The sequence below is a fragment of the Dendrobates tinctorius genome, unplaced genomic scaffold (assembly GCF_039654945.1).
Source record: "Dendrobates tinctorius isolate UK_male_01 unplaced genomic scaffold, ASM3965494v1 ptg000039l, whole genome shotgun sequence".
Taxonomy (NCBI): Eukaryota; Metazoa; Chordata; class Amphibia; order Anura; family Dendrobatidae; genus Dendrobates; species Dendrobates tinctorius.
In genome coordinates this window covers 51697357-51713576 of record NW_027361707.1, presented here as the reverse complement: position 1 = coordinate 51713576, position 16220 = coordinate 51697357, and the positions used below count along the sequence as shown (strand labels likewise).

General features: G+C 44.2%; 1 protein-coding gene across 1 annotated transcript in view; it reads left to right on the top strand.

The window, feature by feature from the left end:
- The window catches only part of SEL1L3 (SEL1L family member 3), an 86785-nt gene that overhangs the window by 475 nt on the left and 70090 nt on the right, over positions 1 to 16220 (top strand). The window contains exons 2-5 of the mRNA XM_073574703.1: positions 3136 to 3670; positions 5339 to 5468; positions 6660 to 6781; positions 12143 to 12258. Of these exons, the coding sequence (XP_073430804.1) occupies positions 3136 to 3670; positions 5339 to 5468; positions 6660 to 6781; positions 12143 to 12258 (903 nt within the window). The remainder of the gene's footprint in view (positions 1 to 3135; positions 3671 to 5338; positions 5469 to 6659; positions 6782 to 12142; positions 12259 to 16220) is intronic.

Below are 16220 nucleotides of genomic sequence, written 5' to 3'. Positions count from 1 at the left end.
TCCAGCCGTCAAACTACAACTCCAATCATCCTGGGAAATATAGTTTGTCAACGGCTAGAGACCCTCAGATTATTTTTTTTTTTTTTTTTTCCTGCTGAAAATTATATCCCATAAAAAACTGCTTGTTGGATTGTTTCCATAATGAGGACTTGGTTAGTTTTTGATCTCTTGCAGATTTTAATTTTTTTTTTTTTTTTGCTGAAAAATCACTAATTTTGAAAGAAAATCCACAGCAAAAATCCAATGCTTGCATGCCCTGCATCAATTTTTCATGCAATTTTGAGCGAAAGCCTTAAGGCCCCATTACACGCATCAATGTCTCAGCGATTCCCACCAACAATCTGACGTGGATGGGATCCCTGGGACATAGCTGATCGCTGGTGAGCTGTCACATAAACAGACCCACCAGCGAGCAAGCTGGTATCCAATGTAAACAGCGGGTATCCCAGAGCCGCGCGGCTCCTAGCTACCCGCTGTTTACCTTGGAAACCAGCGTGCAGCGTCGCTGATCATTGCTCTCCTGCTGCCATACGCAGCAATGTGTGCTGGCCAGCGGGAGACCAACAATCAAAAAACGGCCCAGGACGTTCCTGCACGATCAGCAATAGCTGTGTGACGGGGTCTTTCGACCATGTTCACACGATCAGTGTTTCGTCAGTTTTTTACCTCAGTATTTGTGAGCCAAAACCAGGAGTGGGTGATAAATACAGAAGTGGTGATGGGTTTCTATTATACTTCTCCTCTGATTGTAAGCCAGAATCAGAAGAACAAATACCGAGGTAAAATACTGCACGTGTGAACGCGGCCTTCATCAACTTTACCTTTGAATGGCTAAATGGATTAGACAAACACTGGATGTGTCTCCAGCCTTAGGCTGTTTCCACAATGAGTTCTTGATGCCGTATATTTTTTGTTGTGTCAAAAACCCAACATCTCATTCAAAGTGGACGAGTTATGGAAATCTTTTTTTATGCCATGTAATCTGACCTGCAGTGCGCGTTTCAGTTTCAAAACCTGACCATTTCTCTTGTGGATACGCCAAGCTTTCTGTGTTAACTTTCCCCATAGACTTGCATTAGATGCAGAAAATTCACAGGCAAAATGCGCACGTGTATTTCTACAACATTTCCGCATGAAAATCTAATCCACGCGTGACTATTTCAATAAAGGTCTGTCAAAGCCGAATACAAGGAAGTATGAAAACCAAAGCGGCTTTATTTCAAACATGACGCACCAAAAAGAGGCATAAAAATGCAGTTAAATAAATGGGAGTAACTTAAGACCGCGTTCACACGTTCCGTATTCGGTCAGTATTTTACCTCAGTATTTGTAAGCCAAAACCAGGAGAGGAACAGAGGAAAAGTATAATAGAAACCCGTCACCACTTCGGTATTTATCACCCACTCCTGGTTTTGGCTTACAAACACTGAGGTAAAATACTGACAGTGTGAAGGTGGCCTTATAGGTGCAGAAAATCTGCAGCATCAAAAGCTCTTTGTGGGAATAAGCCTATGGGCAGGTTCACACATCCGATTTATGGGCATCTAAGAAAAACAGTTATCAGATGTGAAGAAAAAAAAAAATCTGATCTTGGTCAAAATGAATAAAGGCGCGCACGTCCTTTAATTGAAGACACACTCTGCCCGACGCCCTTCTACCCATTTATTAACCAAAAAAATCAAAGTAATCCTCACCTGATCGTCATTATGGATTAACGACGAGGCTCCACGATTATCCTCATCTCTGCGACATCCGTATGGTGCACTGAGCAGAGACAGGAGCAATGTGACCGCTCTGCATGCCAGCCGGAGCCATCACCCTGGTCTAGAGTGACCCCTGTGGCCAGTGTGAAAATTGCAAGTTTCACAAACTTGTTTTTAATACATATTGTGATGTGAGAAGAAAAAAAAAACATGGCCAACCTTTTTATATACTGGACATTTAGCACAAAAAAAACTGAGTTTAGAATAGGTTTTTTTTTAATTTTTTTTTTTTTTTCATGGTACAGTTCCTTAACTCCTGTAAGGCAGTATGGTCTTTCCTGTTCAGACTCCTAGGTTGCTTTCTCCTGATCGGTGTGCTGAAGTGAAGTCAGGAATATAGCCAAAGGTACCAGGATAAGAAATCAGGATGCAGCGAGCCAAAATGTGAGAGGGAATCAGGCTCTTGCTACAGGTCAGCAGTCCATTCCTGGAATGGATCCGCACAGGAACCCGACAACAAGACTGAGATCAGGAACAAGTCAAAAACCCAGAAAATAATAGTGCAACAAATGACCAGGCATGGAACAATATCAGACAAGGCATAGAAGCTTGAGAACCCTTTAATTCAGGGTTCCCCAACTCCAGTCCTCAAGGCTACCAACAGGTCATGTTTTCAGGATTGCCTTAGTATTGCCCAGGTGATAATTGCATCCCCTGTACAATACAAGGGAAATCCTGAAAACATGACCTGTTGGTGGGCCTTGAGGACTGGAGTTGGGGAACCCTGCTTTAATTGGTCCCCCAGGCCTGATGCCTCATGTGGGTTTGGTTGCCTTCAGGACCTTTACCATACAGTCTCCAGTTGTATCTGATCCTGGGGGATTAGGGGGTGCAAAAGGTCCCTTCAACTTCTGAAGCCCAATATTATCAAAGACATGTGAAAGTTGGAGGCTCTTTTAGATGTTTTGCATCACAACCCTGGAGCTTTACGTTAAGATACTAGATGTCTTGGCTGCCTTGTAAAAAAAAAAAAAAATTGCTTTTTTTTTTCTGTGCCTAAACCATAAAGGTCTGGGGCAGAAGACATGGAACATCCTTAAGGGAAGTGGGTTGTCTAGCATGAGGACTCTCAGGAGCAACCAGGTGAATAACCCATGGGTTGTATCTGGTATTGTGGAAAATAGGACAAAGCTGTAATACCACACACAACCTGAAGACAAGTGGGGCACTGTTTTTGAAGAAAAGCTGCTTGTTTTAAATTAAATGGGCACCATGAGGATTATAATCTGTCTAAATTTAGATGCCGTTTGAACAGTTGCTGGTAATTCTCTCTGCCAACATAATGCACTTATATGTAAATATCTCCTGTTTGCCAATGCTGTATATTACATGAAAATCCATCCCAGAGATTGATGATTTCCTCTTTCTACAGGTTCCATTTTTCTGCTACACGAAGGAGACAGCATCAGTAACCAAACACTCGGAAAAATACTTGAATCTCAAAGACTCTGTAGCTATTAAGGATTTGCCCAAATCGCTTACTGATGCAGCTATTTCTGTGGAGTATCGGTGCTCCAGGCCTTGCACGGTGTATGTGGAAGTTGTGGCCTCCTCAGAATTTACAACTGGGATTGTAGTGTTCAAGAAACAATGGCGAAATGAGAGGAATCTCCGTCAGCTTCAGAGACGGTCGGTCAGACTGCAGTTTCCAAGCAGCATGGTCTACAGGGAGGGCGCTATAGATATAGACTATGCATTGGTTAGGGTCTGGGTTGTGCGCAATCTGAAAGTAGAAGTCAGTCACAGTGAAACCATCTCCTATGCCACTGCCAAAGCCTACAGATTGCTGGACATTCCTCCTCCTCACCTGCGACCTTACAAGGATCCTCGTACCTGCATGTCATGGATTTCTGGGTATTTGAGAAGGATGGAAGAAAAAGCTATACTTGTGTGTCCATTGGAATCAGGTAGATTACTTCTGGCATGTGGAGTATTAAAGTCTTAGATTTGCACAAAATATTTAAAGAGAACCTGTCAGGACCCCTGAGACTCCCAAACCACCCTTACATCATCTGTAGCCCAATGCTTCATCCCAATCAAGTTTACCGTGACTAAATCCTTTTATGGTGGGATGCAATAAGGTTAACACGCCCTGAAGAAGGCAACAAAAGCGATTGTCTGATTGGTGGGAACCTGACCACTCTGACCCACAGCGATCAGCAGATCAGGGAATTTTTATCCCCAATGGGATAACCTTACATAATGAAGTGGCAAGTTGGATGCCCCCCCCCACCCCACTCCATTCATTCTCTATCGGGCAAAACACTGGATGACTGAATAGTTTTCCGTTGCGCCCATAGGTTATAGGGCGCCAGACAAAGCCAAGGGCAGCAGCCCCATAGGGAATGAATGGAGGGACCCCCAAATGCGCACTGCCGCTCCATTCTAGCAGGCAGAAAAGTTCTGATCCCACCAGTCTGACCTCCGCTCATCAACACGTAATCCACTCTCTTGTTGATGGGTATGACGAATGAAGACACATGCGCTGCCGAGTGTTAGTGTACCAACAGCTGTTTCTTCTGGCGGGAGAGCTGCCATGGTTTTTTTGTGAAGTTGCATTTGGGGAAACTCAAACATTCGTTGGTGGCCTCGCCATCAGTTTTTTTTGCAACAGTTCAGCTGTGGATTTTTTTTTTTTTTTTTTTTTTTTTTTTTACACCTTTGCGTGGCTTTCAGGAGAATTCCAGGTGGAATCTTCCCGTAAAAGTTGTCGTGTGCACATATCCTTAGGCTAGATCCATACAGTGCAGGCTTCGCTATAATTATGTAATACACTAGATGGTGGCCCGATTCCATCGCATTGGGTATTCTAGAGTCTGTTAAAATAAAAAATAGTTATATAATCACCTTCCGATGGCCCCCGAACTTTCTCTCTTCTCCACGCTCCCGGTATCTTCTGGTCCCAGTAATGCTTTGCGCGAAACACCGCTGATGACGTCACTCTCGCGAGAGTGACGTAATCTCTGGCCCTTCTCGCTAAGCCCCCCCCCCCCAGTACTTTCCGACCTCAAATAATGCAAAGAAAAAAAGCTCATGATCATTTGGAAACAATACTAATATTTTAACTCGGGAAGAGTTCAGAAATCAATATTTTGTGGAATAACCGTGATTTTTAAAAACCGTTTTCATGCGTAGTGGCATGCTTGCCACCAGTCTTTCACACTGCTTCTGGTGCAAAACTTGAAGTTCTTCTTTGCTTGATGGCTTGTGACTGTCCATCCTCTTGGTTACATTCCAGAGGAATACAATGGTTCAGGTCTGGACACTTTTGTTGTGGCGGTCTCTTAATTTTTGACAGAGCTGTATGTGTGCTTTTAAGTTGCGGCCTAAACCGTCCTATGAGCAAAGTAACCCCCGCGCGCCCCCCCCCCCCAAAAAAAAAACCCCAAAAAAACTGGTAGACCTCCACCAGCCCCAATATCACGGCCAATATTTTGCATCACCTTTGTGCAAAAGTAACACGTTTCTTCTCATGCGTACATTTGTGCTTATTTTGTATCTAAATATATAATTACTATTTTTTTTGTTTTTTTTCACATGAAATTTATAATGTTCACTGATGTTTTTACTTTTAGATGTAGTCATGATCCTTCCATTTCCACTTGCATCAAATGGTGAATACAGCGGCCTCATCAAGACCTTTGAGCCGTTCACAAATGGAGACCTAGAGAAGAGGAGACGGCAGCTTGTAAAGCACTATCCAATGTGAGTCATTCACCTTTGAATACACTATTTTTGTTTGTTACTCTTTTGCTTTCTCCATCAATGCACCAATAGCTGGTCAGACTTAAGCTATGTGCCCACGCTAGCATTTTTAAACGCTCAGGAAACTGATCCCCTTCCCAGAAAACGCTCGTGTGTTTTTTTGTTTTTTGTTTTTTTTTGCGTAAAAGACACGCATTTCATTTTTGATGCGTTTTTGACGAGCGTTTTCTGGGAACATTGGGGGAAGGCTAAAAACGCTCAGCAATGCGGAAATTAAGGCGCATGCTGCGTCTTTAGCTGCTAAGCGATTCCTGAAGCGTTAAAAAAAAAAAACAAAACCAAAAAAAAAACGCATGCATTGGCACAAAAAGCCAAAAAACGCATGCAAATTAATTTGAAGCCGCTTTTAAGCGTTTCTGCAGCGTTTGAGCCGGCAAACGCTGCGGAAACGCTAAAAAAAAAAAAAAGTGGGCACACAGCCTTAATATCTACACCGATTTACCCTGATGATGGCCCCTTCATTCAGCGTTGTGCTGATCAGCGGTAGGTTACAGGCGTGTTGGTGGCCTTAGAAAGCTGCAGGCACCACTTGGGGTTTATTTGTAAACTCCATGCGGGTGCGTTAGAGTAGTCGGACCAGAGGTTTGGGAAGTTGACCACATGCAAGTTCCTCCCTGGAAGTGGATTTTCATGACTTGGCTTGGAAGGACACAACTGGGGTCACAGCACAGATCAGACCGTGAGACTCCACGATAGTAAGTAGTGGGTATCCCCAAGGTCAAAGCCTTTCCTCTATTACAGGATACAGATGTATTTGTGCACCTTGGATAACTATGCCTCATAAGGCAGGAATGATGGATGGTTTGTGTTACTACATTGATATCTGTATATGCACCATTTCAGTTTATTGTGTTATATATCACTCTGGGAATCTCAGATGTAGATATTTATGCAGAGTAGATTCGTGTAACTTGCCTAGCATAAGGGGCACTAAGGCTTTCAGGGATTGCTGATGAGCAGGGTCACAATGTTGTCTATTTAGTGTGCCAACCTCCACAGTCGGGTAGTATTGACTGCTCTATATGGCTGAATAGGGTCAGTCTCAAATGCCTTCTGTCCCTGGGAAAAAAAAAAAACCTTCAGTGTTCTTGATAGAGAATATATATAATTTTTTTTTTTTTTTTTTTTCAGGTTTACACTTTCCATCTGGATATATTTAATAGATTATTGTACTAGCAAAAAATGTGGAATATTCCACCATGTGGATACTAACAAAATGTATGCTACACCACTCTTATTCTTGACTAGTAGAGGTATGTGAACGTAAGAGAAAACTAATATATGTGACTGGTCATATAAGTTGATATAAGAAAACTCCTGTAAAATCAGTCTTGTGTACAGTATGTGGCATATGTCCACTTGAGGATGGTGCAGTGGTTCACAAAGACTCCAGCAAGTATCATTGCGGACAGATGTTTACTCGCCAAGAGGCCAACAGCATGGCCGTTAGTCTGTCTCACTAAGGCCATATTCCTGGCAGTTAGTGTTAAGTCTCAGAGCTTTGAGGTTACACCAGGAAGTTGAGGCACAGAGCTTGGATTTTACACCAGAGTTGATTCTCAGATCTTGCACATACAAGGAGGTTACACATCAAATATGAAGCAAAGAGCTTGGTGGAAACATGTCAGAATTGAGCAATAGAGCTGGGGTTCACCAGCAGCAGATGCAGTCTCTTGGCACAGTTCACAATGTAACACACAGAACGGCATCAGAGGGCCTAGGAGGCTGGGTTGGTCATAATGCTGTGGTCCATCTTCCTCCTCAAATATTAGTGACACTACCCTTGTTCAGAACTAATTCCAACCATGGATCTTCCTAGCTGCTACTAACGTGCAACACTTGATGCAATATATTAACTGCCCAGATCACTAATTCTTTTGGTGGCCCAAGCAACGCGACTCTTTAGTGTGCACACCGTATAGACAATGGGGTGCTCACCGCATATCAAGTAGGTGCTCAGAGGTAAAAATTGCAAACTAATACAGAAAGCCTCTGCACACAAATACAATGATTCAAAAATGAGTTCATGTAGCTGCTTTATTATATTTCAACGGACCAAAAGGATGAAGTACAGAAATAAATATCAACGTTTCGGCTCTCTAGCCTTTATCAAGAATTTATCTAACAAAAATCTCCAATGAATGAAAATATTTTCACAAAAGAAAAAACAGGTCCATACAATACATATTAGATACAAGCCAAACCATCATATAATGTAACTTTACCCATAAGAGATTTATTCACTAGGGAGGCAATACATAGCCCCTCATAAATCCAAAATGAAGGGAAGTGATCAAATGCACTCTAATACCTGTAGATAAAGTGGTCCTAAACTATGCAAACAGGATTTTATGTTCAATAGTGACTTATAGGAGTCACCCTCTGTTCAAAAGAGGAAAAAAACATAACGAGAAAAAAAAAGGGGGGGGGGGGGGGGGAAGGAATATACAAACATAATCCAGCGGAGGCACTTCTGGGTGAGGGTCGGCGTTCACCAGTGTGTAATGCGCATGTGCTGCCTAAAGACGGCAGAGTGCCGAGACCTAACCTGAAGTGCTGTGAATGTTGCTGGGAGATAAACCGTGCGCATTACACACTGGTGAATGCCGACCCTTACCAGGAAGTGCCTCCACTGTACTCGTAATTAAGGAACAGACGACTCCCATGGCGGCCACAAGCGCACCATGTTACCGCACCAGCTCCTGATGGCCTGAATATGAATGCGTGCCTTTGGTATGTCTTGCCCTAAGCTTTAGCTCTTTACCTTATTTTTTTGTTTAAGGGATACTGGATTGTGTCTGTTCCCCCCCCCCTTTTTTTTTTTTTTTTTTTTTTTTTTTCTCTTTTGAACAGAGGGTGACTCCTATAAGTCACTATTGAACACGAAATCTTGTTTGCATAATTTAGGACCACTTTATCTACAGGTATTAGAGTGCATTTGATTATTTTCCTTTATTTTGGATTTATGAGGGGATATGTATTGCCTCCCTAGTGAATAAATCTCTTATGGGTAAAGTTACATTATATGGTGGTTTGGCTTGTATCTAATATGTGGTGTTTGGATTATTGTAAAACAATGTATTGTATGGACCTGTTCGTTTTTTTTTCTTTTGTGAAAATATTTTCATTCATTGAAATGAGATTTTTGTTAAATTCTTGATAAAGGCTAGAGAACTGAAACGTTGATATTTATTTCTGTACATCATTCATGAACTCCTTTTTGAATCATTGTATTTGTGTGCCGAGGGCCCCGTCACACAGTGATCTCGCTAGAGAGATCGCTGCTGAGTCACAAGTTTTGTGACACAACAGCGATGTCACTAGCGAGATCACTGTGTGACAGCGACCGGCCTCCCTGCCGGTATCGCTGACCGCTGTAGGAAAGCCCAGGACTTTTCTTTGGTCGCTGGCCAGCACACATCGCTGCGTGTGACTGGCGGGAGACCAGCGATCATCTGGTAACTAACTCACACATTAGGTATGTAAGGGACGCACGTCCCCTGGATACCCGATGTGTACGTTACCAGCTCCCTGCATCAGCGCGCTGGTAACTAACAAACACAGCGACGCCGCTCGCTCAGCATCGCTGTGCTGATCGCTGGTGAAGCTGTCTGTGTGACAGCTCACCAGCGATCATGTAGTGACTCACCAGCGATCCTGACATGTTGATATCGTTGTCGGGATCGCTGGTGAGTCGTTATGTGTGCCGGGGCCTTAAGTCTAATTTTATTTTCTCTAGTCGCCCTCCATGACAGCAGAGGTAATTCCCCCCTGTTGTGGAGGGTTTCTAGAAGTGTAATTATGGGCTGGACATGGATCTCCCTGAGAATCTGCTTCCAGAACTTTTATTAAATAAAACGGATGTTACCAGTGTGAGACATGTAGATCAGGAGCGTGGGACTGTCATTACATGTTTCACACCGGTGACATCACCTTTAACTTACAGTAATCTCTGTAGGCAGAGTCTCAAGGAGAACTGTGTTCGACTTATAGAGCCTAACAGTTCACTTGCATATGAAAAATGTGGATTTAGAATAAGACATTGGATCAAAAAATCATTGTAGTCAATCTTCTATGACCTACGTATCCATATTGAGGGCTTTGAGTAGATCCTACTAACAGATTCCTTTTTAATCAGGGCTGTGGAGTCGGTAAGCCAAACCTACGACTCCTCAATTTCCCTTACACTGACTCCCACATATGTTGCTTATATTTAAGTGAAAAATGTATACTAGTACAATGTGAACATCAGACATTAAATCATTTTTATGATACAATAATCAAGATATTTAGATAGAACATAATATATATTTATTGGAATACAACTTTAGAACACAAAAAACTGTAATAAATTGTAAACATGTAATATCGATTGTGTGTGTATGTATGTATATATATATATATATATATATATATATATATATATATATATATATATATATACACACTATGTAATGAACTATAAGTGGCAAACAGTTTTCAACAAAAAAATACTAAACATTTGTGCAGGCTATGAATTTGTCCTAAGAAATAAAATTTCCTCCATCAGATCCTCCTTCATAGATGACCTCAAATCTGACCTAATAATTTTAAGGCTAGAGAACAACCTCTCTACAGTAACTTGGGTTGGAGGCAAAGCCGTAACCACATGGGCCACATCTCTAACAATTTCCGGGTATAAAGGAATTATTGCCTCATGCACAGTCGGTTTTGATGAACGGTTGAATTTTTCTATTTCTTTGAGAACAAGTGAAACATTTTGCTGAAATATGGTCAATCTGCTTGCTATAGGAGACAGTGAAATATTTTTCCTTGTGGCAACGCTTTGCCTGCTCCATGCCATACAAATGCTTATCAAAGTCAAACTCCTCATCTGATGAGGATGAAGATATGGCAGCAGTAGCACTGTCAGGACCCAAGTCCTCTTGCGTCTGGCAGTCCTCCTGTAGGCCACTCATCCTGACTGCTACCTCAGTCAGAGCTTCTTTTCCTTTAGTAAGCTGTTGATCATCAAGCAATATACGATGACTTGGGTCCACATAAACAGCTGCCAGAAAAATTTTATTTTCCAATAGCTGTGTCTCTCTCCGTTTCATTGAAGCAGAAATGCCATCTGCAATTAAACAGCAAAATAGCAAGTTCTTCCGCTCCCTCATGAAAATGCCAGGAGTTAAATCCTCAGCTTGTAATTTTTTAGTCACAGTAAATGGGTGATTAAGCAATTCCTTCAATTCAGCCACCTGTGTCCATTGACCTTCATTTAGGGTTACCTGAGGGTTTGCCATATCTATAAGAAACGGTTTTAGTTGATCAACAATTGCCCCTTTCCCAGCACGTCTCTTCAAGATGGAATCAATTTTAGGGGTTCTGGCGGCAATAACCAATTTCCTCATTTTTCCAATCAGATTTCCAGCATGTCCCTCTTGCAGACTATCTTATTGCCAGCTGCAGCGTGTGCACAACACCGCGCATGTGATGAAAATGATGTGATGTTCTTCTAGCTGTTGTTCATTACTCTCATCCATCAGTTTAATTGTACTTATGTTTGAAGCATTGTCCGTTACAATAGCAAGAACCTGTTCTTTTTTGAGTTCGTAATCTTGCAGAACTTTTTCCACTAAGGCCTGGAGAAACTGGCTGCTGTGACGAGCTTTAGGATCTTACTGCCAGCGTGTAGGTAACAATTTTTGTTGTCAAACATATCAAACATTGATGGCAAAATAGTTCACTCTGTGACGTGTGCAGGCATCCATTTTAAGAAACCTGAAGTGTCTTTTGAGAGTCTTTTTAAGATCTTCCTTTTGTTTAAGGGCTTCTTCAATCACTAATTTTCTAATACTTTCTCTTTCCAGAGAAACACCAAGTCTGGGGGCCATTTCTCCATTAAGAGCTGTAAAAGCTGGTCGTGCAAATGTTAATGGTACACCGTCCTTCACAACAAGCTGGAGGAGCTGTCTTTTAGACATATCTGCTGTCATTGTTACAGTAACTTTGTCACTTACAAAATATCTTGTTAATGATGTTTGAGACGCTCTTTCCTCCTCCTTTGCCTGGCAGGAAGTGTTAGTCTGTGTGCTACCCAGATTTCATTCTTTTTGGTACAAATAAGATATGGAGACAGATATGGATAGAGCAGATTTCTAATCTGCTTTTGATATTGAAAACATTATGAGCTCAAAAACCTTTCAGGTGATGCGGTTTTTTAAAAATCTGATCGGCTTTTGCAGCTGAAAAACATATCCACAAAAAACGCAGCAAAAATGCTGTGTGAATGTAGCCTTAGATCAGGAATAGAACAGCCACATTTCATAACTTTCCCCAATTCCTATGAAAAATATTCAGCACATTCTGCATTGAACTACTGTACCCAATTTATTATATATTTTAGGAGTCGGTCAATTTTATACTCCACCAAAATGAGCTCTGACTCCACAGCCCTGTTTTTAATGGCATTGTCCATGCAGTGACCATGTTTACATATACGGCAGCAGTGCCTGCAATAAAAGCGTTAAGCAATACATATCCGTATACATAAAATATAACTTATTTACCGTAGCTATCTTTTAAGCATAGTTAATGTTTCATGGTCCATGTTGCTATGTTTCTTTTATCAGGTAAAGTCCATGTCCAGTTGCAGCTGACAACGGGGAACGATATTGCAGCAAGGTCAAAGTTTTATCTACCTCTTCACATATGGGTCCGGCTGGACTTTACAGTTGCAAAAAGAAAGGTAACTTTGCTGCATGAAGATTACTATGGTGTCTATGAAACTATGGTCTCTCAGTGACTATGAAATTCATTTTTTTTCCATGACACCATGAGAGAAGGGATCTGCCCTTCAAGGACAGGAAACCTTCAAGATAAAGAGGTGGCTCCTCTCTCCAATCAGTTGGTTTCCTGTCCTCCATGGGGAATCCTCAAGATGAAATCTTAGAAGACCGAAGAGGATGCTTGGGTTGGATGGGTTTGGCAGGCAGAGTTCTGCTGCATCTGTCACCAGGTACCGGTAGCGCCTCGGAGGCCACGTTTCACCATGCCATCCCTGAGCGAAACATGGACGGGTGAGATAGGAGCCTCGGAGGCCATGTTTTGCCATTCCCTCTCTGATGCACATGGTGGCCCTGCAGCCCACGAAGCACATCAGTGGGCGAGTGAAGTCCAGGGCTGCGTCCCACCATGCCCACCTCCTTTCCTGGGGGAGTACCTGAGAAGAGGCCCAACCACTGCATCCTGCACACTGCGCTCGGCAAGCATCGGGTAAGGTCTGCTCCCTCCTGCAGTGCTCCAATCCCGGGACCAGGTAGGAGGACTGCCACGGGGTATCATGGCAGCAGCATGTGGAAGCGGCAGAGGGCACGTGCTGGAAGTGATCTAGTGCGCACAGGAAGTGTAATGCCTGGTGAGCGTGGGGTCTGGAACCAGCCGGGGCGCGGACCGGAAATAAGACGCTGGGTGCACGCAGGGTTTGAATCAAGGGCATGCACCGCAAGAACACCAGGGATTAATGAACCAGATTTGGGGGGGGGGTGGGCGAGAATAAAGGGGTGGCAGAAGTGCAGTCGGTGGCATCCATGGAAACTTTTTTGCTTGAGCACTTGGAGCCTCACCAGCAGCACCACAAGCCAGAAAGGCAATTGCACTCACAGGATAAGAAACAGCCATGCTGCAGCAGCACTGGGGGCCGCTCTTGAAGCACATGAGCGGATCTCTGTAATTTCAGAAAGGAGGGGTCCTTGGTCTCTGGAGGAGACATTGAGAACACCATTCAACCTCCAGATGTGGTATCTGTTTGAAGTGTCTGAGTGGTGAGTGAGCTCCAAGAAAGTACAGCACACTAATGTCTGTTCTCTCTTAAGCTGGAGTCACATATAGCGACTTACCAGCGATACCGACATCGCTTGCCATCCCTGTGAAAAAAAAAAAAAATTAAAATAAAAAAATTATTGTTCTCACCTTCCGACGTCCCACGCAGCCTTTGTCTCTCCACGCTCCGGTCCCAGTAATCCTTTGCGAGAATCACGGTCTTGTGGGATACGGAAGTCTCGCGGTCATTCGTGCAAAGGATCACTGGGACCGGGAGCGTGTAGAGGAATGCTGCGTGGAACGTTGGAAGGTGAGAATAACAATTTTTTTTAATTTCTATTTTTACAGCTGATCGCTGGTCTCCCGCCTGTCACACGCAGCGATGCGTGCTGGCCAGCGGGAGCCAAGCGACCAAAAAAATGTCCAGAGGTTTCTTACAGCGATACCGGCAGGGGGGCCGCTCGCTGTCACACACAGCGATCTCGCTGGTGAGATCACTGTTGCGTCACAAGTTGTGACTCGGCAGCGATCTCGCTAGCGAGATTGCAATGTGTGACTCAGCTTTAGTCTGTCTTCTCCTACCCTATCCCTTTTTTTCTATACATTGGTGGGGTGGAGTATAGGGGGTCCCTAAAAAGAGCAAAACAAAGCTCAAAAATGAGTGTCCCCTATGCAGACACCAGTTAGGAGCCTCCTGGAATAAAGATGTCAGGACTGTGTTGATAAGACAATTGCAGAAGAGACTCCCACTTTTTCTGAAAGCTTAAAATCCCTGATACAATCCAAAGTCGGTTACTGTGTTGCAGGCCACAACGGACACAGACAGTAAGGGGGGAGAGACAAAAGAGGGGTTGGATATCACGAAGACTCCACAGGTTCAGATCCAGTGGACTCGGATCAATCGCAATATTCTGAGAGTAGTTCAGAAGAAGATGCTTTCCCGGTAGAGGCGATAGACAAACTAATAAAAGGGGTCCGGTCTACTATGGGACTGGTGGATGAGAAGGTTAAAAAGTCGGCCCAGGAGCTCATGTTTGTCGGCTTACAAAGGAGGAAACATAGAGCCTTCCCCATTAATGAGCAGTTGCAGGGTCTCATTAAAAGAGAATATTCTGGTTTCTCCCAAAGAACGCAAACAATTGGTTCTTTTAAAAAAGAAATCTGTTTGAAGAAGCTTCTTTGTCCTGGGATAAGGAACCGAGACTAGATGTGGCAATCTCGAAAGTCTCTAGGAAGTCTTCCCTCCTGTTTTAAGGACCCCAAGTCCTCAAAGAGCCATTGGATAGGAAGACAGTTTTTTCAAGATGACTTGGGAGTCCTCGGCGGGGGCATTAAGGCCAGCCATTGCAACCACCTGTATGGCTAGATCTCTGAAGGTTTGGGTAGACAATCTAGAATATCATCTAGAATGAGTCACCAGAGAAACCATCTTGGAGGCGATTCCTGCCATCAGAGCAGCAGTATTTTTACTGGATGACTCTGCAAAGCTGGCGGCCAAATCGGCAGCACTGGACAATTCTGGACGTCGCGAAGTGTGGCTTAAATGCTGGCCAGAGGATACATGGGCCAAAGTAAAACTCTGCTCCCTGCCTTGTGAAGGTAACTTTTTATTTGGGCCGGCACTGGATGACGTGCTGGAGGAGGACTGATATATATATATATTAGTTTTCCAAGCCATTTCCATCCTTTAGGCTGGTTTCACATTAGCGCTTTTTAAGCGAACGCATGGCCGGGGGTAGCTCTGCCCCCGAGCCGGCTCTCTGCCTGGCGTGCCCGCCCCTTGCTTGTAGCGCCGCCTCCTAGCGCACAGCGGCGCCTGCGATTGGCGCACCCTATCTTTAGCATAGGGTGCGCAGGCCGTGCGCTAGTTGCGCTTTGACCTGCGCTGCGCACTTTTGATGGTGCGCCGTGCACGCTGAAATCCAAAAAGTTTGACTTTGGTGCGCACGGCGCACCGTCAAAAGTGCGCAGGTCAAAGCGCAACTAGCGCACGGCCTGCACACGATCTGCGCACCCTATGCTAAAGATAGGGTGCGCCGATCGCAGGCGCCGCTGTGCGCTAGGAGGCGGCGCTACAAGCAAGGGGCGGGCACGCCGGGCAGAGAGCTGGCTCGGGGGCGGAGCTACCCCCGGCCGTGCGTGCGCTTAAAAAGCGCTAATGTGAAACCAGCCTTAGACATTCCTTTTGAAAGGGTCGCAGATCCAGGAGACGTAAATACAGAGAGAGGACTGACAAGCGATCCAAGGGAGGGAGAGGCTTTTACTTCGGCAAGCCCTCCAGAGACACCAAGAAGTCCTCCCAGTGACTGCTTCTCCCAGATAGGAGGGAGGTTCTCACTTCCTCCTCGCCTGGGAGAGGATTTCCTCCAGCACCTGGATTCGGCAGATCGTGGGATCAGGCCTAAAGTTGAGGTTCCACGAGCTGCCACCACAGAGGTACACACAGACCCTGGTACAGCCCTCTCAAGTAATACAACGGGGCCTTGAAGAGAAGGTAGTGTCGCTGTTGGAGAAACATGGTCTGGTAGGAGAGAGGGGATTTTATTTCCCCCCCCCCCTCCCCTCCTTTCTCATTTAAAAAAGACAACTCCTGGAGGACCATTATAAATCTGAAGGGTCTCAACAGCTATCAGATTCCTTCATTCAAGATGGAGACAGGTCGGCGGTAAAATTCCTTTCCCCACAATGTTACATGGTGGTCCTAGACCTCAAGGACGCATACTACCACATCCCTTTCTACCAGCAGGATCGCAAGTTCCTCAGGGTGGCAGTGCAAATAGTCTCAAATGGGCCATTTTCAATACAGAGCTCTGCCCTCGGGTACTCACAAAGCTTATTTCAGAAGTCACGGCTCGTCTCAGAGAGAAGTATGTTCTAATAATACTGTAT